We start from the raw sequence: 26,249 nt of genomic DNA, 5'->3' as shown, positions 1-26,249 counted from the left end.
TTCTATCTTTTTTTTTGGAGATAGGGTCTCGCTCTATCATGCATGCTGAAGTGTAGTGGCTCAGTCATAGCTCACTGCAGCCTTGACCTCCTGGGTTCAAGTGATCCTCCCACCTCACCTCCTGAATAGCTGGGACCACAGGTGTGTGCCTGGCTAATTTTTTTTTTCTTTTTTGTAGATGGGGTCTCCTTATGTTGCCTGGGCTGGTCTTGAACTCCTGGGCTCAAGCAATTCTGTTGCCTCGGCCTCCCAAAGTGCTGGGATTACAGGCGTGAGCCACTATGTCCAGCCTGTTTAATTTGTTGAGGAATTGTTCCACTGTTTTCCACAGCAGATACACTGTTTTACATTCTCACCAGCAGTGCACAAGGGTTTCAGTTGCACCACATCCTTGCCAACACTTAGTATTTTCTGGTTTTTGTTTGTTTTTGAGACAGGGTCTTGATCTGTCACGCAGGCTAGAGTGCAGTGGTCCAGTGACAGCTTACTGCAGCCTCGACTTCTGGGCTCAAGTGATCCTCTCATCTTAGCCTCCCGAGTAGCTGGGACTACAGGTGTGTGCCACCATGCCCAGCTAATTTTTACATTTTTAGTAGACAGGAGGTTTTGCCGTGTTGCCCAGGCTGGTCTCAAATTCCTGAGCTCAAGTGATGCTCCTGCCTCTGCCTCTCAAAGTGTTAGGATTACAAGTGTGAGCCACCACACATGGCCTTATTTTCTGTTTTTTTTTTTTGACAATAGCCATTCTAATTATGAAGTGGTGTCTCACTGTAGTATTGATTTACATTTCTCTAGTGGCTAATGATATTGGGCACCTCTTCAGGTTTTTTTTCTTTTTGAGATGGAGTTTCGCTCTTGTTGCCCAGGCTGGAGTGCAATGGCGTGATCTCGGCTCACTGCAACCTCCGCCTCCGGAGTTCACATGATTCTCCTGCCTAAGCCTCCCGAGTAGCTGGGATTACAGGCCCACACCACCAGGCCCAGCTAATTTTGTATTTTTAGTAAAGACAGGGTTTCCCCATGTCGGTCAGGATGGTCTCAAACTCCCGACCTCAGGTGATCTGCCTGCCTCGGCCTCCCAAAGTGCTAGGATTAGAAGTGTGAGCCACCGTGCCTTAAATTTTGTATTTTTAGTAGAGATGGGGTTTTGTCATGTTGGTCAGGCATGACCCAGCGCATCTGGCAAGTTTTTTATGTATTTTGAATATCAGTCCCTCATCAGATATATGATTTGCATGTATTTTTCCTAGCCTATGGGTTGCTGTTTCAGTCTGTTGATACTGTTATTTGATACACAAAAGTTTTTAATTTTCATGAAGTCCAACTTTTTTTTTTCTTTTTTCTTTTATTGCCTACTCTTTTTTTTTTTTTTTTAACAGGGTCTTGCCCTGTCACCTAGGCTAGAGTGCAGTGGCATAATCTAGACTCACTGCAGCCCCTGCCTCCCAGGTTCAAGCGATTCCCCCGCCTCAGCCTCTCGAGTAGCTGGGATTACAGGCATGCACCAGCACACCTGGTTAATTTTTATGTTTTTAATAGAGAGGGGTTTTTCCCATGTTGGCCAGGCTGGTCTCGAACTCTTGGCCTCAAGTGATCCGCCCACCTCAACCTCCCAGAGTGCTGGGATTACAGGCATGAGCCACCATGCCTGGCCCTAATATTGCCTACTTTTTTGATATCGTATCCAAGAAATCATTGCAAAATCCAATGTCATGAAGCCATTCCTGTAAGTTTTCTTTTAAAAGTTTTATTGTTTTAGGTCCTACATTTTGGTCTTTTATCCATTTTGAGCTAATTTGTGTACATGTTACAAGCTTTTACTATATTTTATGAGCTGTTTTCTTAGTGACCTGCCCTGGGATTACAATGAACATCTTAATTCATAACAGTCTTGTTTGGATTAATACCAACTTGATTTCAGTAATATGTAAAGACTTTCTTTCTATGTAGCTCTGTTCCTTCCCCCAGGTTGTGTTATTGGCATCTAAATTACATCTTTATCCATTATATGTCTACCAATGTAGATTTATAATTATTTCTTCTTGTAGTTGTCTTTTAAATTAAAAAGAAAAAGAAAAAAATTACAAACAGAAAATCCATTTATACCATATTTTTTATTTACGTAAACAGTTACTTTTACTAGTCTACTTTATTTCTTCATGTAGATTTGAGTTATTCTGTAGTTTCCTTTCATTTCAACCTGAAGGTCTCCCTTATTCTTGCAGGGCAAGTCTACTACTGACAAATTCTTTCCATTTTGCTTATCTGGGAAATCTTCATTTTTCCTTCACTTTCGAATAATAGTTTTGCCGGATATAGAATTTTTGTTTGAAAATCTTTGTCTTTCTGTGTTTTGACTATTTTATCCCACTGTCTTCTGGCTGCTACAGTTTCTGAGAAGAAATCAACTGTTAATGTTCTTGAGGATGCTTTGTATATGATGAGTTTCTTCTCTTGCTCATTTAAAGAATCTTTGTCTCTTGGCAGCTTGCATATGATGTGTCTGCGACTCTCTTTGTGTTTATGCTATTTGGAGTTAATAGAGCTTCTTGGATTCCTAAATTACCATTTTCCATTATGTTTAGGATGTTTTCTGCCATTATTTCTTCAAATATTTTTCTGTCCTTTTATTTTCTTTGCTTCTGAGACTAATTATACATATATTGGTGTGTTTGATGGTGTTCCACAGTCTGAGGCTGTTAAATTTGTTCTTCTTTTTTTCTTTTTTGCTTTTCATTTTGAAGCTATTAATTTGTCTTTATTGCTTTTCCTTTCTGTTCCTTGGACTGGATAATCTAAATTGACCTATCTTCAAGACCACTGATTCTTTTCTTCTGACTGTTGAAATCTGCTGTTGAGCCCCTCTAATGAGTTTTTCATTTTAGTTGTTGGACTTTTCAATTCCAGAATTTATTTTGTCTTTAGAAAAATAACTTCTCATTCTGTTGATATTCTCTTTAGTGAGACGTCATTCTCATACTTTCCAATAGTTTGTTTGTTTATGTATTTATTTTTTTTTTGAGACAGAGTCTGGCTCTGTTGCCAGGCTGGAGTGCAGTGGCACCATCTCAGCTCACTGCAACCTCCACCTCTTGGGTTCAAGCAATTCTCCTGCCTCAGCCTTCTGAGTAGCTGGGATTACTGGTGCCTGCCACCACACCTGGCTAATTTTTGTATTTTTAGTAGAGGTGGGGTTTCATCATGTTGGCCAGGATGGTCTCAAACTCCTGACCTCAGGTGATCCACCTGCCTTGGCCTTCCAAAGTGCTGGGATTACAGGTGTGAGCCACTGTGCTCGGCCACTTTCCAATAGTTCTTTAGACATGTTTTCATTTAGATCTTTGAACATATTTGAAATAGTTAAAAATCTCTTTGTCTGCTGTCTGGATTTTCTTAGAGACAGTTTCTATTGATTGCATTTTTCCCCCTGTGTGTGGGCCATACTTTATTGTTTCTTTGCATGTTTTATAACTTTTTTTTGTTGAAAACTGGACATTTTAAATAATGTGGCCACTCTGGAAATCAGATTGTTTCCCTTCCCAAGATTTGTTGTTGCATTTTTGTTTAGTGACTTTTCTGAATTGATTCTGTAGTCTGTATTCTTTGTCGTTTGTGGCCACTGAAGTCTCTGCTTAGTTTAGTGGTCAGGTAATGATTAAGCAAATTTCTTTAAATTTCTGTTAAATTTCTTAAAATTCTGTTATCACTGCCTGGAAGCAGTGAGTATCCCAGTTTTTCCTGTGGGGCTCTGTGTGCATGTTGGGATGTACCTATAACTCTCTGCCAGACATTTGATAACTACGCCTTAACTTTCACTTCCTGCTGTGCAGAACCTCAAGGTCAACCACAAGTAAGAGATGTTCTTAGATCTTTCCTGAGCATGTGCACAACTTTGGGTATGTGCACAGACCTGGGTATGTTCATGGCTTCCTAGATGCCATGAATATGTTGGGACTTTTCTAAGCCCCTGTGGATGTCTCATTCACCAGCTTTTCCTTTAAACCTTTTTGGTTAGTCTATTGTTTTCTCCACCTGTTGTTCACTGCCTCAGGAAGCCATGAAGTCAAACAGTTACCTCTATCTGTTTTCAACCGGTGCTCCTGGGGAAAAGGTTTTTTATCACACTGGGTGAGTTCTAAGACAGTCTTGAAATAGGGCCATCTAAGGAACTATCAGACAGATTGAATAATGCCAATTCTTTGTAAGGCTTTGATGAACATCATCCCCATTCTGGAGTCAACTTTTCTCTTGAGGAGACTAGTTCATTTAGTGGTTGTTGCTATTTAGAAACCAAATCTGGATGCTACATGTGCTCATTGCTACTGGAGTGTCATTGTCTGCAGGCCCTATGAGGATGTGGGTGGGAAATATATATATGTCTATATATACACATAAACATGCATACATCTTTTTCTTTATATATTAAAAGCCCACACCAGTTATTCTAAATCCATTCTAATACCACAGGGTTTGTTCTACTCTTTTGCCTTGCCATATTTGTTAACTCCTTTCTCTGATAGAAACCTGACCCTTCACCCTTAATGTATTTATTGATTTACTCAAATCTTTCCTGTGTGTAATCAATCTTTTGAAAGCTCAGATTGAAAACTCCCAACAAAGTGGGAGGAGGCAGTGTATTCAGCAATTTTTTTTTTTTTTTTTGAGATGAAGTCTCGCTCTTGTCCCCCAGGCTGGAGTTCTATGGCGCGATCTTGGCTCACTGCAACCTCCGCCTCCCGGGTTCAAGCAATTCTTCTGCCTCAGCCTCCCAAGTAGCTGGGACTGCAGGTGCACACTCCCATGCCTGGCTGATTTTCTTGTATTTTAGTAGAGACGGTTTCACTGTGTTGCCCAGGCTGGTTGCAAACTCCTGAATTCAGGCAGTCTGCCCGCCTTGGCCTCCCAAAGTGCTGCAGTAATTTTTTGTTGTTGTTTGAGATGGAGTCTCACTCTGTCACCCAGGCTGGAGTGCAACAGCATGATCTCTGCTTACTGCAACCTCCTCCTCCTGGGTTCAAGCGATCCTTGTGCCTCAGCTTCCCGAGTAGCTGGGATTACAGGTGCGCGCCACCACACCCGGCTTATTTATATATATTATATAATTTTTAGTACAGACTGGTTTCACTATGTTGGCCAGTCTGGTCTTGAACTCCTGACCTCAAGTGATCCACCTCGGCCTCACAAAGTGCTGGGAATACAGGCATGAGCCACTATGCCCGGCCTGTATTCAGTAATTTTTGAAGGAATGGTTAAACATTCTCTTCTTCCCTCTGTGGAAATATCCTTTTGTATTATAGCATGCCATATTGTAACTGGAAGGAAAGTTTGTTACCGTAGTATCTGTTCTTTGGACTCCGGAATTGAATTAATATCCATGGCATTTGGAATATAGGCACCAGCGGTGACTTATAAAGTGGATTTCGACTGGGCGTGGTGGCTCATGCCTGTAATCCCAGCACTTTGGGAGGCTGAGGCCAGGGGATCACCTGAGGTCGGGAGTTCAAGACCAGCCTGATCAACGTGGAGAAACCCCGTCTCTACTAAAAATACAAAATTAGCTGGGTGTGGTGGTGCATGCCTGTAATCCCAGCTACTTGGGAGGCTGAGGCAGGAGAATCGCTTGAACCCAGGAGGCAGAGGTTGTGGTGAGCTGAGATTGCACCATTGCACTGCAGTCTGGGCAACAAGAGCAAAACTCCGTCTCAAAAAAAAAAAAAAGTGGATTTCATGTTTATAATTGATTTTCATTATTCACAGATTCTATATTTGTGAACTCACCTAGTTGCTAAAATTTTTTTGAAACCCCAAAATCAATACTTGCAGCACTTTTGTAGTCATTTGTGGACATTTGCAGAGGGTAAGGAATTTGAGCTGCCAATGTGCATGTTCCTAGCTGAGGTGGGTCAACATTCCGCCTTCTTGTTTCAGTTTTCATACTGTAACAAGTATTCTTTTCATGGCCTGTTTAGTGCCATATTTTTCATATTTTTGTGCTTTTGTTGGTGAATCCCATCTTTAAAATGTCCCCCAAGTGTAGTATGGAAATGCTATCTAGCATTGCTGAGTGCAAGAAGGCCACAATGTGCCTTATGGGAAAATATGTTTATTAGGTAAATTTTGCTAAGTGAGTTATAGTGCTGTTGGCTGTGAGTTCAGTGTTAATGAATCAACAATGTATATTAAGTAGGGTGTTTTTCAACAGAAACCCATAAAGCAAGGCTATGTATTGATTGGTTGATGAATGTTGTGACCAGAGGCTTGCAGGAACCTAAGTCTGGCATTTCCTCTAGAAGCAATTGTTCAGTATTTGCTCACTCAGTGTTTGTGGTGATTTTATGGTGAATAACTAGAATCCGCTACACCTGTGAATTGTTTTCTAGCTCATGAATGAGCCAAGGAAAATACTGTGTATCTTAAAAAAACCACATGCACAATTACAGGCCTGTCAGTGGACTGATTAAAGGGTAGTCAGTACAAGAGGTGGTATGTCAGAATGTTTTGAAATACTGATGTAAAAATCACTGCAATTAGCAATGTGCACGGGAAAGAAAAACATGAAGCCTATCTTAAAAATTTTGGTTTTGAAGTGTTGGAAAGGCAAAATGACAATAAAACTAGTTCCCACTTAGTAACAGTGCATTTATCTTAAGTTAAAGGAATAACTTTTTGCCATTGGGAATGGCTATAGATGTTTTTTGAACCTGGGAGAAGTTGAGATGTGCTAATTGTTATAGGCCTAATATTTTAGTACCTTAAGAGAGAGATAAGTATTTCCACAGATATATATTTATAGATGAAGTGTTAGAAGAGGTGGAAAGGAAAAAGGACAAGTAGAGGCTGACACGGTGGCTCATGCCTGTAATCCCAGCACTTTGGGAGGCCGAGAGGGGTGGATCACCTGAGATCACGAGTTCGAGACCAGCCTGGCCAACATGGTGAAACCCTGCCTCTACTGAAAATACAAAAATTAGCCGGGCATGGTAGCGTGCCCCTGTAGTCCCAGCTACTTGGGAGGCTGAGGCAGGAGAATTGCTTGAATCCGGGAGGCGAAGGTTGTGGTGAGCTGAGATGGTGCCACTGCACTCCAGCCTGGGTGACAGAGTAAGACTCCATCTCAAAAAAAAAAAAAAAAAAAAAAGGACTGAGTAGAGCCAGTAGAACCAGAAGCTGACATCTAGATGGATTTCTTTTTTTTTTTTTTTTTTGAGTGGAGTCTTGCTCTGTCGCGCAGGCTGGAGTGCAATGGCATGATCTTGGCTCACTGTAACCTCTGTCTCCTGAGTTCAAGCAATTTTCACTGCCTCAGCCTCCCGAGTAGCTGCCACCACGCCCGGCTAATTTTTGTATTTTTAGTAGAGATGGGGTTTCTCCATGTTGGCCAGGCTTGTCTAGAACTCCTGACCTCAGGTGATCTGCCTGCCTCGGTCTCCCAAAGTGCTGGGATTACAGATGTGAGCCACCGCGCCCGGCCTAGAGAGATTTCTTGAAGCAATTGAGCTTATAGTTTGGGTTGGAGTGAAGAGGAGAGTCCCAGAGGAAATTACTACAAGGGAATTAACATGTGTGGAGTGGAGCAGTGATTCCCAAACCAGAGAATCTGAGTCAGGTTTTGAAACTGTTGAGTGGAAATCACAGTAAGTATTATGAGTTTAGAGGGATCCAATTGGTAAAGACCAGTAAGGATCAGGTATTTAAGTTACAATAAAGAGGTCCTTGGAAACCTCTTTTGAGAAAGGGAATGAATGCCGGATTCCAAACAATATTTTAAGAAAACGGTTTTTGCTTCTCTGTCAGTTTGCTGGGGAAAGCAGGGCTTGCATAATTCAATAACCGTTGTTCATAACAGTGATGCCATTGGTTGTGTTTTTCTGTTACCAAAGTGCTTTTAGAAATGTTCCTGGGAACACTTCTATGAGATAGCTTTTATTATTCCCATTTTTCATAAGGGAAAATGGAGGCCCAGGTTGTTGAGTAACCAGTTCACAGCTATTTGATGGCTGACTTGGGATTACCTTTTCTGCTACACTTCAGTGGTTTCAATTAAGGATTTGGACAAGAATTGTAGAATTGTAGAAGGAAAGAACAGCTGATTGTTCCTTTCTTCTAATAAGAACTGATTTAAAAGTAATGGCTTAAGACCTACCGGAGCCAAAATTACAGAGAAAAATTTTGTTGACATTGGAAATTACATGATGAAATTCTTCAGAAAATCTTCCAAAAGTTTGCATTGTTTCAACTTGTAATTTCCTCTTGCTCCCCCTGCCCCCACGCCCTTGGCCCTGAATCTGAAGCAGTTTCCTCTTATCCCATACTTAACATTTTTAGGACAGGAACATCTGACATTGAATGATTCTAGTAAATCTGTCAGTGTTTGTAAAACAAAACACCAGTAACTGTCTCTCATTTGGAAAACCACTTCAACCGATCAAATAAACCGCAGCTCAAATAAAATATTTTTAGCTCCACTTTTCATTTGAAATATAAGGTGCTGTAAGTGGCAATTATACAATTTTAGAACTGTGAGACACTTTAGAAAGCATCTGTAGGTTTAAAAATTTAATACCTTTCTCCCCCCACCTCAACCTGTTACTGTCTACTTGAGGAAATGGAGATTCAGATTCAACTTAATATTGTGCTGAACATACTGCAAGGTACATTTGTTAATTTTAAAGAAAATCCCAAGAAGTAGGGATTTTGTCTTATTTTTGATAAAAAGAGACAACCAAGGCTCACAGAGGTGATTATCTGATATGTAGCTTCTGAACAGTACTTTCTGCCTTTAGTTATGTGGCACTTTCCACAATATGCTGTTTTAATTGGTTCCAGACTAGGTCATACAATGTTACAGCTAGAAGGTACCTGGCAGATACTCTACCCTTTCATCCCTGGGTTCATATCTTAATCCTGCTGTTAGAACTGTGTGATATTGGGAGGTTGTTTATCCTCTCCATGCCTCAGTTTCCTTTTTTATTTAAATGGGATAATGGTATACCTACATGAGTGGTGATTGTGAAGTTTAAATGAGTTCATATATGTAAAGTATCAAAAAAGTGCCTGCCATCAAATGCTCATTAAGTATTCCTGATAATTGCTGTGAGGAAACTGAATGTCACAGAGATTAAATTACTTGTAAAGATAATATTAGAGTAGCTGAATTTAAACTAGAATCTTTGACTGCTAGTACAGTTGTCCCTGAGTATTCCTGGTCCTTTGGTTCCAGGACCTCCCTCGGATACCAAAATCCATGGATGCTCAAGTCCTTGATACGAAGTGGCATAGTGTTTGCATATAACCTATGTATATCCCCCATGTACTTTAAATAATCTCTAGATTACTTACATTTAATACAATATAGGTGCTATGTAAATAGTTGTTATACTGTATTATTTAGGGAGTAATGACGAGAAAAAAAAAGTGTAAATGTTTAGTATGGCATCTTTTTTCTTCCTGATTTTTTTTTTTTTTTTTTTTGAGATGGAGTCTTGTACTGTCGCCCAGGCTGGAGTGCGGTGGCGTGATCTCAGCTCACTGCAAGCTCCGCCTCCCGGGTTCATGCCATTCTCCTGCCTCAGCCTCCTGAGTAACTGGGACTACAGGCGCCCGCCACCACACCCGGCTAATTTTTTTGTATTTTTTGTAGAGACGGGGTTTCACCGTGTTAGCCAGGATGGTCTCGATCTCCTGACCTCGTGATCCACCTGCCTTGGCCTCCCAAAGTGCTGGGATTACAGGAGCTACCTGGCCTGATTTTTTTTTTTTGTTTTTTGAGACAGAGTCTCCTTCTCTGTTGCCCAGGCTGGAGTGCAGTGGCACAATCTCTGCTCACTTGCAACCTTTGCCTCCTGGATTCAAGTGATTCTTATGCTTCAGCCTCCAGAGTAGCTGGGACTTACAGGTACATGCCACCATGCCTGGCATTTTTTTTTCCTGAATATTTTAATCTGTGGATGGCTGAATCCATGGATGCAGAACCCATGGCTGTGGAGGGCTGACTGTGTTGTACATCATGCCTTGCAAAGGATTTTCAAGCAATTTATGTGTGTGGTCCTCATTATGGCCCTATAAAGTCTACAGGTCAAGTGAAGAAAACCCTCAGATCCCTAGAGTTGGTTCCTAAAATTAAGATTTTCAGTGCTATGTACATGGCTGTCATTTATACGGTAGAATGTATTTCAGCTTCTTAAAATAAAGCAGACTTCTCATTTAACAAGACAGAACTCTCCCTTTCTCCAGCCTAGCCTCTCCCTTTGGCCAAGAGACCTTTCTGAAGTGAGCTTCATGTTAGAGGGAAATTGTGAATCTCAGTTTCTACTTGAACAGCCATGTAATCTCTCTTGTCTTGGAAATCAAGTTGCCCGTGTGTGTTTTCCCACTGTAAAACTTCTACCCTAGTTTCCTCCTCCTCTTGGGGATGATGATGATCTCAGCATTGCTTACTATAAAGGGATTCTATGAAGATCAGGTAAGGAAGTCAGTGTTTATGAAAACACACTGTAAGCCAGGCACAGGTTATGCAAGCCTTTAGTCCCAGCTACTTGGGAAGCTGAAGTGGGAGGATCACTTGAGCCCAGGAATCAGGCATTTGAGGCTGTAGTGTGCAATGTTAGCACCATGACTAGGCACTGGACTCCAGCCTGGGCAATGTAGTGAGACTCTGTCTCTTAAAAAAAAAAAAAAAAAAAAAAAAAGAGGCCAGGCACAGTGGCTCACATCTGTAATCCCAGCACTTTGGGAGGCCGAGGTAGGTAGATCACTTAAGGTCAGAAGTTTGAGACTAGCCTGGCCAACATACTGAAACCCTGTCTCTACTAAAAATACAGAAATTAGCCAGATGTGATAGCTCATTCCTGTAGTCCCAGCCACTCGGGAGTCTGAGGCATAAGAGTCACTTGAACCCGGGAGGTGGAGATTGCAGTGAGCCGAGATCATGCCACTGCATTCCAGCCTGGGTGGCAGAGCAAGACTCGGCCTCAAAAAAAAAAAAGAAAAAAACATTGCAAACTGTAATTTGAATTATAATCTAATCATAAAATGCCAGAAGTCTGCTTATTTTGTTTCTCTTCCCAGAGGGAGCCCATGCCCACTGCTTGAGTCACCTATTACCAGAATTATTTTAGTCTGTGGAACTAGTAGTAGGCAGTGGTATATCTTATCCTTGGAGAAATGAGCATGTGAGGCTTGGTCTTGGTCCCGTTTTGGAAGTTCTTCATTCATGTGATACCCTATTCTGGCAGGATTTCTAAACTTAGGTACTAAAGGTCAGATCTGGAATGATCCTGAGTACAGTCGCTTCTGTCCCTGTGGAATTAGAGTGTGCCACCCTCCTGGCATATGGCTGCAACCCAGATACGATATTGTGAGAGAAGAAATATATATTTGGTCTTTATCCCTGGTTCCTGGCACAGAGCTCTTGAAACCCTTGCAAAGTGATTGGGGTGAGAGGAGTGTCTTTTGTTATTTATAATAAGCCCCTTTCAACAATATGTAAGTTTATGGGGTTTTTTTTTTTTTTTTTGTATAGCCGGGGGTCTCACTTTATTGCCCAGGCTGGTTTCGACCTCCTGGCTTCAAGTAATCCTGCTTCGGCCTCTCAAAAATGCTGAGATAATAGGAGTGAAGGCATGAGCCTCTATGCCCAGCAATGAGTTTGTGTTAATAAGGTGACTCTTGGAAGGTAGAGGCTGGTTGCTAGAGGAACAAATATGTGAGTAGAAGGTTGGAACTTGTAGCTTCTCCCACTCCTCCCTGACTTTTGGAAGGGGAGAGGGGCTGGAGATTGAGCTAATCACCAATGGTCAGTGATAGTCAATCATGTCTACATAGTGAAGACTCCATAGAAATCCTTGGGTTTGGAGAACTTCTGGGTTAGTAAATATATCAAAATGTAGGGAGGGTGGCACACCCGGAGAGCAGGCTCCCACCCCATACCTCGTCTTTTGCATCGCTTCCATTTGGCTCTTCTTCCCAAGGCGTATCCTTTATAATAAACTGATAAACGTAAGTGAAGTGCCTCCCCGAGTTGAGCCGTGCTAGCAAATTATTGAATCTGAGGAGGCAGCTGTGGGAATCCCCAATGTATGGACAAGTTGGACAAAAGTGTGAGTAACCTGGGGACTCACTACTTGTGATGGGAGTCTGAAGTGGGGACAATCCTGTTGGATGGAGCTGTGAGGTCTCTGCTGACTCCAGGCAGTTAGTGTAAATTAAGTTAAATTGTAGGACACCCAGTTGGTGTCTGCAGAGAATTGGAGAATTGCTTGGTATGGAGACCTCTTGCCCCTGCACATTTGGTATCAGAAGTGGAGTGTTGAGTATAGAAAAAAGAGTTTTTCATCTCTACCAGAAGTTCTCTGAACCCTGTCATTTAGAATTTTTATGGAGGCTTATGGTTGGCATGATTGATTCAGTCACTGGGTACTGGCGATTGGCTTAGTCTCTTAATGAGGTGGGGATGCCGTGAGGAGTTGAGGTTGAATTCCAACCCTCTACTCCTGTGGTTGGTTCCTCTGGCAACCAGCCTCCATCCTGCATGAATCACCTCATTAGCATAAACTCAGGTATGGTTGAAAGGGGCTTATTATGAGTTACAGACAGCCCCATCACTCAGAAATTCCAAGGGTTTTAGGAGCTCTGTGCCAGGAACTAGAGATGAAGACCAAATATGTATTTCTAATTATATGACTGTCACAGGTATACTCTTTGCCTTCCATGTAGGGAGTATGATTTAGATTCCTGACAGATTATTTTTTTCTTTCTCTAGAGGAACCAGACTAGCATTTCCCAGTGGGTTCCAGTATGCAGCCGATTGATACCTGTGTCTTCTACCCAAGTACAGGGTGGCAGGGCTCTGTCTGGCACTTCCCAGGTAAGATTTGTTGTTCTTTTGCTTAGTATGAAAAACTTAGTGTTTATGTGCAAATGTCATGTATTTATAGATTAGCCAACCAAATTGTGTGATGGAAAAACCTCATGAGACCACTCTGGGTCTCTGTGGTGCCAGCTTAGGACTGATTCCTAAAGTATGGTGTCTAGGGCGTTGCTTCTAAATGCCCTAGCAGTGGAACTTAGTCTAGGATACCATGCTACAGTCTGATGATTTTTACTGTTAGGGAGTATTTCCAGATATTCATCTCCGAGTTAACCTTTTTCAGTTTTCTTTTTGTAGCCACCTTGTGCTACTTTTATTTGGGTGTGAGAATTATTTCTTTTTCCTTTATATGAATATGAAATCCAAGAAACAATTATTTGAGGTATTCATTTACCGTTGGCCACCTAATTCATTGTAATGTAGTTCACCTTGGACCTTGTGTGAGGGCTTTTCTCCCCTCCTGATTTTTGTTAATAATACAAATAATTTAGTAATAAGGGAAATAAAAATCACCTACAACTTCAAATCTGAAAAGTCAGTATTTTCATCTCTGCTGGTTCTTTTATAGCCTCTGTGTGTGTGTGTGTGTGTGTGTGTGTGTGTGTGTGTGTGTGGTATATGTATTTTATTCCTGAAGTACCCTAACAAATGTCCACAGAATTTTATATTCTGGTACTTTTTCACTTATTAGAGTGGACATTATTCATATTGTTTTGATAGACTTTGTAATTAAAAGTTTAATGGCCATATAATATTTTATTTACTTAGTCTTTGATATGAAAATCTTTTCCTTTTTTTTTTTGCCATTATAAGCTTTAATTTTCTTACCATTGTCTTAGCACATATTTTTTTCTTACTTTTAATTACTTATTAAATTTCTAGGAAGGCATACCTTGGGTCAGAGTATGAACAGTTTGCTTCTTCAAGAAGTTGTTTTAATTTATGCTACCATCAGCAGTGTATATATAACTAGTTTTTCATCATTACCTCTCTCAAGTTGAGTTTTTTTTAACTTAAATATTAATTGGTAGAAATGTTACCTTGTTTTACCTTGTATTTCTTTGTTTAGCTCTCAGGGTTATGTATATTTTCTGTGTTGATCAGTTGTTTTTCAGTTTGTGAAAATTGTATGCTTATGGCATTTCTCTGTCTATTGGGAACTCATTTTTCTTACCAATTTATGATTTTTATCTGTAGCCATTAACTTTCTTTTTCATATTTGATGCAATTAAAATATGTTTGCTATATGTAATTATATATATTATATAATTTATGTAACATATATAATCTACTTTAAAATTCCCTCCAATTAATGTGTAAGCCCTGCCCTTCTGAGGACATCTTGTTTTTTTCTTGTATTTTCTGGTCTTTTCACTATGCCTGGCATAGAGTAGTCACTAAGTGTGTGTTGAATGAATGGAGAATATGCCTGTACAGAAGAGGCATCCACTTTGGGTAGTTATGCAGGTATTTCTTTTCAGAGTTGGGGCTGTGTTCTGTTACTTTTTGTACAAAATTTTAATAGCATTTGTTATTTGTATGTGCGTAGATGGTAGGGGAAAAGAACGCATTATATGAATCTCTGACTTGTGCCCTACTCTTTGAGTCAGTAAACGTTTCTTGAGCACCTAATATGTACCAGGTGCTGTATTAGGCTCTGGGACAACCTTATAGCAAAGCATTTATGTAAATAACTCAAGGTGGTTTATCTCATGCTGACCAGATGTAATTTTAGTCATTGTAAATCAAATGGATCTTTTGTTATATCGACTGTAACTTACTGGAGTATCTTCCTATCTTTGAGGTCCCCTGGTTGTAAACTTCTGCTTCAGAATGGCATCCTCAGATACATGTCTCACAGGGAATAAGGTTTGGCTCAGAATGAGAAAGAGTTTTGTTAATTAGAATTGTGCATAATGGGATGTGTGGGCTGTGTTTTTCACGTAGTAAATTTACTCTTACTGGAAATATTCAGGCAGTGGTAGGATGAACGTATGTCAAGGGCCTGACATAAAGGAATCCTTCCTTGGATGAGTGGTAGTATCAGATATCTGTAAGATAATGTCCAATGCTATGATCCTATTATTGTTTTCTTTTTGTTTTTTTTTTTTTAGACGGAGTCTTGCTTTGTCACCCAGGCTGGAGTGCAGTGGCGCAATCTCCACTCACTGCAAGCTCCGCTTCCCGGGTTCACACCGTTCTCCTGCCTCAGCCTCCTGTGTAGCTGGGACTACAGGCGCCTGCCACCATGCCTGGCTCATTTTTTTAAATGTATTTTTAGTAGAGACGGGGTTTCACCGTGTTAGCCAGGATGGTCTCGATCTCCTGACCTCGTGATCCGCCCGTCTCGGCCTCCCAAAGTGCTGGGATTACAAGCGTGAGCCACCACGCCCGGCCCTATTATTGTTTTCAAAGAGCTAGAGACATACTTTTAGCTTTGTCTTAATTAGCCTCTTGAAGTTCTGTCTACTTAAAAATATTTTTAAAATTTTGAAATAATTTTAGACTTATATAAGAGTTGTAAAAGTAGTAGCATTCCCAAATAGCCTTTATCTGGCTTCGCCTAATGTTAACCTCTTATATAACCATGGTGCAATTACTGAAACCAGGAAGTTAACATTGAAATAATACTATTAATGAGTCTATTTGTTCCAATTTTGTCAAGTTTTTTTTTTTCATGAATGTCCTTTTTTGGTCTGTGATAACAAATCCAGTTGTCATATATTCTTAGTCTTCTCCAATCTGTTACATTTTCTTTTCTTTTCTTTTTTTTTTTTTTTTTTAAGACAGAGTCTCACTCTGTCGTCCAGGCTGGATGACACTATCTTGGCAGTGGCACTATCTTGCTCACTGCAACCTCCACCTCCTGGGTTCAAGCAATCCTCCCACCTCAGCCTCCCAAGTAGCTGGGATTATAAGTGTGTGCCACAATACCTGGCTGATTTTTGTATTTTTAGTAGAGACAGGGTTTCACCATTTGCTGAACAGGCTGGTCTCAAACTCCTGACCTCAAGTGATCCACCCCTCTGGGCCTCCCAAAGTGCTGGGAATATAGGCATGAGCCACTGTGCCTGGTCACATTTTCTTATTCTTTTTCTTCTCAAGATTTAGACACTTTTGAAGAGTACTAGTCAGTTATTTGTAGAATGTTTCTCAATTTGAGTTTGTGTAATATTTTCTTTTCTTTTTTCTTTATTTTATTTTATTATTTATTTATTTTTTTGAGACAGAGTCTTGCTCTGTCACCCATGCTAGGGTGCAGTGGTGTGATCTCAGCTCACTGCAACCTCTGCCTCCTGTTCAAGTGATTCTCTTCCTTCAGGCTCCTGTGTAACTGGAATTACAGGTGCCCACCACCACACCCAGCTAATTTTTGTATTTTTAGTAGAGAAGGGGTTTTGCCATGTTGGCCAGGCTGGTCTCGAACTCCTGACCCAGGTGATCCGCCTGCTTCAGCCTCTCAAAATGCTGGGATTATAGGTGTGAGCTACCACGCCTGACCTTTCTAATATTTTCTTATAATGAGATTGAGGTTATGCATTTTTGGCAAAAATGATGTTATTCCCTTCTCAGTGCATCATATCAGGGGATATATAATGCTAGTAGGTCTTATAACTTTGGCCACTTGGTTACCTTGGTGTGCGTCAGGTTCCTGAACTCTAAAGTTAGTATTTTTCCTTTATAATTAGTAAGTATCTTGTCAGGAGATACTTGGAGACTGTGCAGATACCCATTTCGCATTATACTTTTGCTTACTAATTTTGGCAGTCATTGGTGGTTTTTTTAAATGATATGTTAACATTAAATTTATTGTCATAACCATTTGTAAGTGTACAGTTCAATAATGTTAAGTATATTCACATTGTTTTGCAACAGATCTCTGTAAACTTTTTCATCTTGCAAAATTCTATGCTAAACACTAATTCTCTCCCCACCCCACTTTTCTACTTTCTTTTTGAGACGGAGTTTCACTGTCGCCCAGGCTGAAGTGCAGTGGTGCAATCTCGGCTCACTGCAATCTCTGCCCCCCAGGTTCAAGCAGTTCTGCCTCAGCCTCCTGAGTACAGGATTACAGGTGCTTACCACCACAGCTGGCTAATTTTTGTATTTTTAGTAGAGACGGGGTTTCACCATGTTTTTGCAGGCTGGTCTCAAACTCCTGACCTCAAGTGATCCACCCACTTCGGCCTCCCAAAGTGCTGGAATTACAGGCATGAGCCATCACCCCCGGACTTGTTTCTGTGATTTTGACTACTTTAGGATACTTCATGTGAGTGGACTCATACAGTGTTTGTTCTTTTATAACTGGCGTATGCTTATTTCACTTAGCATAATGTCCTCAAGGTTCATCTATGTTGTAGCACCTGACAGGATTTCCTTCTTTTTTTAAGGCTGTGTACTCTTCTATTTTATGTATATACATTTTCTTTATCCATTTGGATCAACGGACATTTGGGTTCCTTCTGTCTCTTGGCTATTGTGAATAATGCTGCAGTGAACGTGAGTGTACAAATATCTTAGAGATCCTGCTTTGAATTCTTTTGGATATATACCCAGAATTAGGATTGATGGATTATATGATAATTACATTGATGGTTCTTAACTGCAGTAATCATTATTGTGGTGTTTGTCTAATGATTTTTTATTTCCCTCATTCCTATGTTTATTAACTAGAATTCTATTGTAAGAAAGAGCTGTCACTTCTTCCCCATTTATTTATTTATTCAATTATTTATTTATACCAGTACGAGCTCATGGATGTTTATTTTCTTCTAAGTTATAATTCATTTTCTTCTTCTTTTTTTTTTTTTTTGAGAGGGAGTCTCGCTCTGTTGCCAAGGCTGAAGTGCAGTGGCAAGATCTTGGCTCACTGCAACCTCCGCCTCCCGGGTTCAAGCAATTCTCTTGCCTCAGCCTCCTGAATAGTTTGGATTACAGGTGCAAGCTACCACGTCCAGCTAATTTTTGTATTTTTAGTAGAGACGGGGTTTCACTGTGTTAGCCAGGATGGTCTCCATCTCCTGACCTTGTGATCCATCTGCCTCAGTCTCCCAAAGTGCTGGGATTACAGGTGTGAGCCACTGCTTCTGGCTTATAATTCATTTTCCAGTTAGTTATTTTGTTGATTAGATTGTCTCAGTTTGGGCTATTGGGAACACCTTTTTTTGTTTGTTTGTTTGTTTGTTTTTTATTATACTTTAAGTTCTAGGGTACATATGCATAAAGTGCAGGTTTGTTACATATGTATACTTGTGCCATGTTGGTGTGCTGCACCCATCAACTCGTCAGCACCCATCAACTCGTCGTTTACATCAGGTATAACTCCCAGTGCAATCCCTCCCCCCTCCCCCCTTCCCATAATAGGCCCTGGTGTGTGATGTTCCCCTTCCCGAGTCCAAGTGATCTCATTGTTCGGTTCTATTGGGAACACCTTTATACATGCCCCCCATCATTTCTTGAATACTGTCTTATTTGCTGGCACCACAAGATGTTTCAGGTTCGTGCTATATTTTCTTTGCCCTGGCCCTAGATTCAAACATTTCTCCAAGGAGTCCTGACTTTTTTTTTTTTTTTTTTTAAGATGGAGTCTTGCTGTGTTGCCCAGGTGGGAGTGCAGTGGTGCAATCTTGGCTCACTGCAACCTCCACCTCCTGGGTTCAAGTGACTCTCCTGCCTCAGCCTCACAAGTAGCTGGGGATTACAGGTGCACACCACCATGCCCAGCTAATTTTTATATTTTTTAGTAGAGAAGGGGTTTCACCATGTTGGCCAGGTTAGCCTTGAACTCCTGACCTCAGGTGATCCTCCTGCCTCTGCCTCCCAGAGTGTTGGGATTACAGGCGTGAGCCACCGCACCCAACCCTAATTCCTTTTATTGGAGAGCAGTATTTAGAAATCAAGATCTGAGTATTAAGTGTGCATGAGCCTGTGTTGTTGAACTCTACTCAGACTTTTGAAGGCAGCTTGATATAGGGGACAGAACATAGCTTTGAATATATATTCTACTCTTTAATGAACTTTACTTCTTTAAACCTTCATGTTCTAATTTCTAAAGTAGAAAAAATAGGCCAGGCACAGTGGCTCATGCCTGTAATCTCAGCACTTTCGGAGGCCAAAGTGGGAGGATTGTTTGAGGCCAGGAATTTGAGACCAGCATGAGTAACACAGCAAGACCTCATCTCAACAAAAAATCAAGAATAGCTGGATCTCTATGTTCCCAGGTACTCAGGAGGCTGAGTCAGGAGGATCCCTTAAGTCTGGGGGGGGTCAAGGTTGCAGTGACCCATGACCACACCACTGTACTCCAGCCTGGGTGACACAGCAAGACCCTAACTCCAAAAAAAAAAGAAAGAAAGAAAGAAAGAAAGAAAGAAATAGGAGGGCAGGTGTGGTGGCTCATGCCTGTAATACCAGCACTTTGAGAGGCTAAGGTGGGCTGATCACTTGAGGTCAGGAGTTTGAGACCAGCCTGGCCAACATGGTCAAACCCTGTCTCTGCTGAAAAAAATACAAAAATTAGCTGGCGTGGTGGCACACGTCTGTAATCCCAGCTATTTAGGAGGCTGAGGCAGGAGAGTTGCTTGAACCCAGGAGGTGGAGGTTGTAGTGAGCCGAAATCATGCCACTGCACTCCAGCCTGGGCGACAGAGCGAGACTCTGTCTCAAAAAAATAAAAAAAGAAATAGGAAAATATACTTTATAAGATTGTTGTGAGATAACGTAAGTAAAACACCAAGCATGTAGGTAGGTACTAGGCATACAGGAGATCTTCAGTAAGTTGCAATTGCTATTTTTGTTGCTATTTATGTTCCTGTTACTTGGGAAAGTTTTCTCCTCTCTGTTTGAAATGAAACTGAAAAAAAAAAAAAAAAAAGTTGTCCTAAAATTACCTTTACCAAATTGCAACCTCTCCCTTGGTCTTAGTTTCCTCATCTGTGAAGTGAAAAGGTTGGACCAGAATATCTCTGAGATTTCTTCCAGCTCAAGTGCTGTTATTCTGAGTTACTATTTAGTTCTTCAGTTGCCTTTTCTCCAAGCTAAACAGCCTAAATTCCTTTTGACCTTTCCACTAGGACCTTTTATTCATCTCTTTGATCATTCCTGTGGTTCTTTTTTTGGATGTTCTCCAAAGTTGTCCTCTTTGAAAAAAAAAATATCCACCTAGTTTTTATTGAGTAGTGACTTCATGCCCAGAATGGTGTTGAGCACTGGGACAGAAAATGAAAGATGTATAAGATGGGCTGTGCCCTGGTAGAGCTTATAGTTGCTAAAAGGAGCAGACGCACACACCCATGGTATTCAAGAATTGCTTGAGTTCATCCCAGCACCCCCTTTCTACTTCTCTGCCTCTGTCATTCTTGTTTTTTTATTTTTATTTTTATTTTTTGAGACAGAGCCTCGCTCTGTCACCCAGGCTGAAGTGCAGTAGCATGATCTTGGCTCACTGTAACCTCCACCTTCTGGGTTCAAACGATTCTCCTGCCTCAGCCTCCTGAGTAGCTGGGATTACAGGCACATGCCTGGCTAATTTTTGTTTTTTTTGGAGGGGGGTAGAGATGGGGGTTTGCCATGTTGCTCAGGCTGGTCTCTAACTCCTGGACTCAGGCAGCCCTCCCGCCTCGGCCTCCCAGAGCGTTGGGTTTACAGGCATAAGCCACCACGCCCAGCCTATTGATGTTTTTTAATCTAAGCAAAGGAAAAATTGAGGTCTTTAAGGGTTGAGTGATTTTTTTTGTGGGAAGTGCAAGGACAAGAGTGGGTAGTACAAAAAAGTAAATGTGTGTGTTTATAAGTGTGTAGGTGTGGAGAAACTAGATGTTGTCTTTGATATTAGATACATAGGTACTTTAGTAGTTCAATATAGTGTGGAATGTTAGCTCATGAATAATGGTAGGATAGAAATACAGTGGATGGTAGGACAGCCACAGAAGAAATCCACTGGTTACTCCTGGAGCTGTGAGGAAAAAGAAGGATCTCATAGAACCTAACAGAAGAGGACCCAGCCCAAAGCACAGCTTGTGGAAACTGCTGTTGGCTGTGTTCTTTGAACCAGTTTAAGTGCTTTGTGTTTTAGATGGACCATTGCATTGATGTATGTGATGTAATGGGGAGGTGTTCTGTGTTTAGTCTGTGTTTTACAAAGCCTGCTTGATACTTATGAATTAAAGCCTAAGTGTCCTTGGGACTGACCAGAAGAATCCTGACTAATCTTTTAATATCCTTGTTTGGAAAGAAAAGTAAATAGTAACATTCCACAATTAGAAATTCTATTTTTTCTTCATTAGGGTTAAATAAAAAAAATAATTTTCATTCCATGTGTTCCATTTCTTCTTGGAATAAACCAGAATTGAAGGGTCAGTCCTCTTCCTGCTCCCTCTCACCTCTTTTTATTGTAAAGGTAATAAAGCATTCGTGAGAGTTTGGAAGCTAGATTATTTTATTTTATTTTATTTTTTTTGCCAGAGTTATTTTGGCTATAGATTCTTACATTTATCCATAATTCTAACTGAACAAAATAACTCTCTGGTTTCTTGTGTGTTCTTTCTAAACTTACCTATATGCAGTCTATGCAGTCATGTTTTTAACCTATAATTTTATACATATTATAAGCATTTTTTCATGTTAACAATAATAATCTCTAAGTAAACTGTGCACTCTGAGTGATGATGATGTGTCAGTGTAGGTTCATACTTTGTATCAAATGCACCACCCTGGTGTGGGATGTTGATGGCCGGGGAGGCTATGCATGTAGGGGAAGGGGTATGTGGGAACTCTGCCCTTTCCAGGCAGTTTTGCTATGAGCCTAAAACTGCTGTTTAAAAAAAAAAAAAAAAATCCCAGCCAGGCACCCAGGCTCATGCCTGTAATCCCATTTTGGGAGTTCAAGGCATTTTGGGAGTTCAAGGCAGGAGGATCACTCACTTGAGCCCAGGAGTTTGAGGCCAGCCTGGGCAACATAGGGAGACACTGTCTCTACAGAAATACAAAAATCAGCAGGGTGTGATGACAGATGCCTGTAGTCCCAGCAACTCAGGAGGCTGAGGCACGAGAATTGCTTGAGCCCGGGAAGTGGAGGTTGCAGTGAGCTGGCATTGCGCCACTGCACTCCAGCCTGGGCAATAGAGCCAGACCTTGTCTCAAAAAACAAAAACAAAACAACAAAAAATCCTCAGTGGATACCTGATTTTCCACTGAGTGACTGAACTTTAATTAACCATCTCCTTAGTGAACTTTCCTCCCAGTTTTCATTCTGTATAGTATCTGGCACATAATAATGGCTATTTTATTGCCAAATTGCTTTTAAATGCAATGTGAACATTAAAAAGGTGGCGATTGTGATCCAAACAATAGTGTCGATGATGATAGTGATGATGGAAACTTCTGCTATTTATTGAGTGCCTATTTTGTGAAAGGCACTTTATATATCTTATCTTCTTTCATCCTTACTGCAACTGAGGTTCAGTAAGTTTTCCATGGCCACTGAGCTTGTTGCAGGTGGCAGAAGCAGGTTTTAAACCTAAAAGTGACGGGTGTCTTTGTTTTTTTTTCCTGATACACTTTACTGCTGCCCATATTTAAATAGATACTTACTACAATTCTGTTTCCTAGAGTTGACTTAGATGTAGTTCCAGGTTTCCAGGGCTGAATTCTTTTTTTTTTTTGAGACCGATTCTTGCTGTGTTACCCAGGCTGGAGTGCAGTGGCATGATACCTCCACCTCCTGGGTTCAAGCTATTCTCCTGCCTCAGCTTCCTGAGTAACTGGGATTACGGGTGTGTGCCACCACACCTGGCTAATTTTTTGTATTTTTAGTAGAGATGGGGTTTCACCATATTGGCCAGGCTCTGGAACTCCTGACCTCAAGTGATCCACCCACCTCGGCCTCCCAAAGTGCTGGGATTACAGGTATGAGCCACGCCACCCAGCCTTTGAATTCACTCTCTCCCTTTTTTTTTTTTTTTTTTTTTTTTTAACAAACAAAGTCTTGCTCTTGCTGTGTCACCCAGGCTGAAGTGATCATAGCTCCCTGCAGCCTTGATCTCCTGGGCTCAAGTGATCCTCCCACCTCAGCCTCCTGAGCAGCTAGAACTATAGGCATGCACCACCACACCCAGCCAATTAAAAAAATTATAGAAATAGAGTCTTGCTCTGTTGCCCAGGCTGAGTCTTAAACCTCTGACCTCAAGCAGTCCTCTCACCTTGACCTCCCAAAGTGTTGGAATTACAGGTGTGAGCTCTTGTGCTTGGCCCAAATTCTTTTATTTCTTCAGGTATTCAACAGATATGTATTGGGCATCTGCTATGTAGTAGACACCCTTGTAAGTGCTGATCTTAGATCTTCTTGGTGAGCTGATCACTGGGAAGTAGGCTAAGTAAGGTTGGAAAGATCCTATAGTCTTTACTTTGAAACAGCTCTGCTCAGATTAACCCTGTAAGTGCTCAGTGTTGCATAGATCTATGTTTCTATTCTTCAGTGGCCCCAGATGAGCCAGTCCCGAGTATGTGGATCAGAACAGATTCCTGGAATAGACATACAGCTGAATAGGAAGTATCACGCCACACATAAGGTGAGAATTATCAGTGCATTCTACGTTTATAGAGTGCTTTCACACAGGTGTTCTTTGGATCTCAACAAAATTGTTAGCTAGCTGAGTTTTAGCGAATGCAGAAGGTGAGGCTCAGGGGGTAAAGTGACTTGCCCAAGGTCACAAGGATGCTAAGTAAGTGGCAGACAAAATGAATTTTTTTTTTCAGGGCCAAGATCTTGCTCTGTCACCCAGGATGGAGTACAGTGGTGCCATCATAGCTCACTGTAACCTCGAACTCCCAAGCTCAAGCTATCCTCCTGCCTCAGCCTTCTGAATAGCTGAGATTTACAGGCATGCACCACTGTGTACTGCTAATTTTTAAATTTTTTTAGAAACCAAGGTCTCGTTTTGTTACCTAGATTGGTCTCAAACTCCTGGCTTCAAGCAATCCTCCTGCCTCAGCCTCCCTAAGTGCTGGGATTGTTAAAAAAATTTTTTTTTAACAGATGAGGCCTTGCTCTGTTGCCCTGGTGGAGTGCAGTGGCATGATCATGGCTCACTACAGCCTTGAACTCCTGGGCTCAGGTGATCCTCCCACCTCGGCCTCCCAAAGTACTGGAATTACTGAGATTATAGGTGTGAGCCACCATGCCAGCCTGAATATTTGGACCTATTCTTCCATTGTCTTGTCCGGAAAACACTTAAGAGGAAAATGTATGAATTTTTTACATGTTAAAAATAAAGTGATATTTAACTTTTGGATAATTTTTTATTGGTTAAATAGCTTGCCTTTGCTTGGAGAGGGTTAACATTAGAACAGACTTTCCTTGGAGGTTATTTGCAAACTACAAGACTCATATTTTCTGTAGTCATTAATAAAATTTGTGAAACTCTTGCATTTACTTAAAAAATGCAAGAGTTTAAAAACATTCAGTACCTGATTGCAGTTTTGAATGACTTTTGACTGCTTTCAGGCAGTATTTTTTTTTTCCTTTTCCTATTACATCAATAAGCATAGAATGTTTTACTTCTCAGAATTGTTCTTGGGAGATGGGGGTCAAGATTTCCTTTTGAAAGTCCTCTTTTTGATAGAACTTTTATTCTAATACCCCACATCCGTCATCTGCTAGATATGGGTTAATAGACATACAGTCAATGAGGTGGGGCATGTCTTGCTCTGAAATTTGGAGGGCATCTATTAGGTCCAGTTCCAAATGTGTTTTCACTGAATGATAAGATGCTTAAAAAAATGAAAATTAAAAATTGTAGGTGAAAACAAAAATCTAAGCAATAAAAATGCCCTCAGCCCGAGCATGGTGGCTCACACCTGTAATCCCAGCATTTGGGGAGGCTGAAGCAGGAAGATTGCTTGAGGCCAGGAGTTTGAGACCAGCCTAGGCAACAGGCTGTGGATCCTGCTCTCCACAGAACAACAGGCCGTGGACCCCACCTCCACAGAAAATTTTAAAAATTGACTTGGCGTGATGGCATGCATCCGTAATCCCAGCTACTTGGGAGGCTGAGGCAGGAGGATCACTTGAACCCAGAAGTTTGAGGCTGCAGTGAGCTATGATTGTGCCACTTCACTCTAGCCTGGGTGAAAGGAGGAGACTCTGTATTTAAAAAAAAAAAAAAAATTCTCTCAGACCTGATGAGGAACAAAGCATTCTATTAAAATTTTTTTGCAACTAATTTTAGTTTCTTTCTTTTTGATTAATCAGCTTTCTACTACCAAAGGTTCCCCACAGCCTGTTGAGGAGAAGGTTGGTGCTTTCACAAAGATAATAGAAGCCATGGGATTCACAGGACCTTTGAAATACAGTAAATGGGTAAAGTCCTTTAAGTTCTTCTCATTTTTCCTTTTGGGCATTGTGCTTTCTGCTCCTCATAGATTTTTTAAAGCTTCTGCATTGCTTTCATGGAATTCATACATTATTTTGGATGTGAGGACGATCTGGCTGTGACATCTGTCACCGCATTGATCACTAGGGTTGATTCGGCTGATCTGGCTGGGTAGGCAGGTGTTCCCTTCCTTCCTGACCACTCCATGTGCGACCTTTTTGAAGCTGTGTTCTTGATTGAAGAGGATGACCTTCTCCAATACAGGAGGACCATTCTTTGATCAAGGGTATATAAGTAGCTGCACTCCACTGCCAGAACCTCTGAGTAAGCTCTCAAGGTCCATATATTATTCTGAGAACTTCTCCAAAATATCTCTGCCCATGTGCCACAACCCGTCACTGCTTCCAGTCAGATCTATGCAACATGTGGGACTGAACTAGTCCCTCCACCTGATTCCTTAGAAGCGTCTCATAGTAGCAGGCATGGCAACAAGACTGGGCTTTCCAGGCCCTTGCTGCATGTTATGTCATATATAGACGACTTCTGAGGGGTCAGATGGGCCAAATGTTCTGATGGGCCACATTCTTAAGGAAGCATTACTTTCCAATGAACCTATATTTTTTAAGGGATTTTCATTAAAATTTTACTAATCAGCATCTTTTTATTAAGTAATTAAGCCCACGATCTATTGTAATTCTTATTATGGAGGGATATTTGTTAGCTGTGTCAATCCCAGTCAACTCTTGGCCTAGCACATTATCTGTTATAATAGTAGTGGCTGTAAATGAATGAATGTCCTCTCTGCCTCAGATGTATACTGCCCCTGGGCTTTTATAATAATACCTCTGACCAATTATAGAAATAAAACATCAGCAATTCAGTTCTTCTCAGACCACTTATCTCCTAGAACAGGTTGAGCATCCCAAATTGGAAAATCGGAAATCCAAAATCTAAAACGTTTGGAGTTTTTAGACATGATGCCCCAGGGAAATGCCCATTGGAGCATTTTG

The 26,249-nt window shown here is 41.0% G+C and overlaps 1 protein-coding gene across 3 annotated transcripts in view; it reads left to right on the top strand.

Moving 5' to 3' along the window:
* Positions 1 to 26,249, top strand: part of UQCC (ubiquinol-cytochrome c reductase complex chaperone, CBP3 homolog) — a 108,339-nt gene that overhangs the window by 2,982 nt on the left and 79,108 nt on the right. For 2 of the 3 annotated variants that reach the window (XM_031655985.1, NM_001169092.1), the window contains 3 exon segments: positions 12,761 to 12,865; positions 23,344 to 23,436; positions 25,119 to 25,226. In XM_031655985.1, the coding sequence (XP_031511845.1) occupies positions 23,353 to 23,436; positions 25,119 to 25,226 (192 nt within the window). In that variant the 5' untranslated portion in view covers positions 12,761 to 12,865; positions 23,344 to 23,352. 3 annotated transcript variants of the gene reach the window in all.

This window comes from Papio anubis, chromosome 16 (genome assembly GCF_008728515.1).
Source record: "Papio anubis isolate 15944 chromosome 16, Panubis1.0, whole genome shotgun sequence".
In the NCBI taxonomy this organism is placed as follows: domain Eukaryota; kingdom Metazoa; phylum Chordata; class Mammalia; order Primates; family Cercopithecidae; genus Papio; species Papio anubis.
The sequence above is the reverse complement of the archived record's forward strand: the minus strand, read 5'-3'. Positions and strand labels throughout refer to the sequence as shown.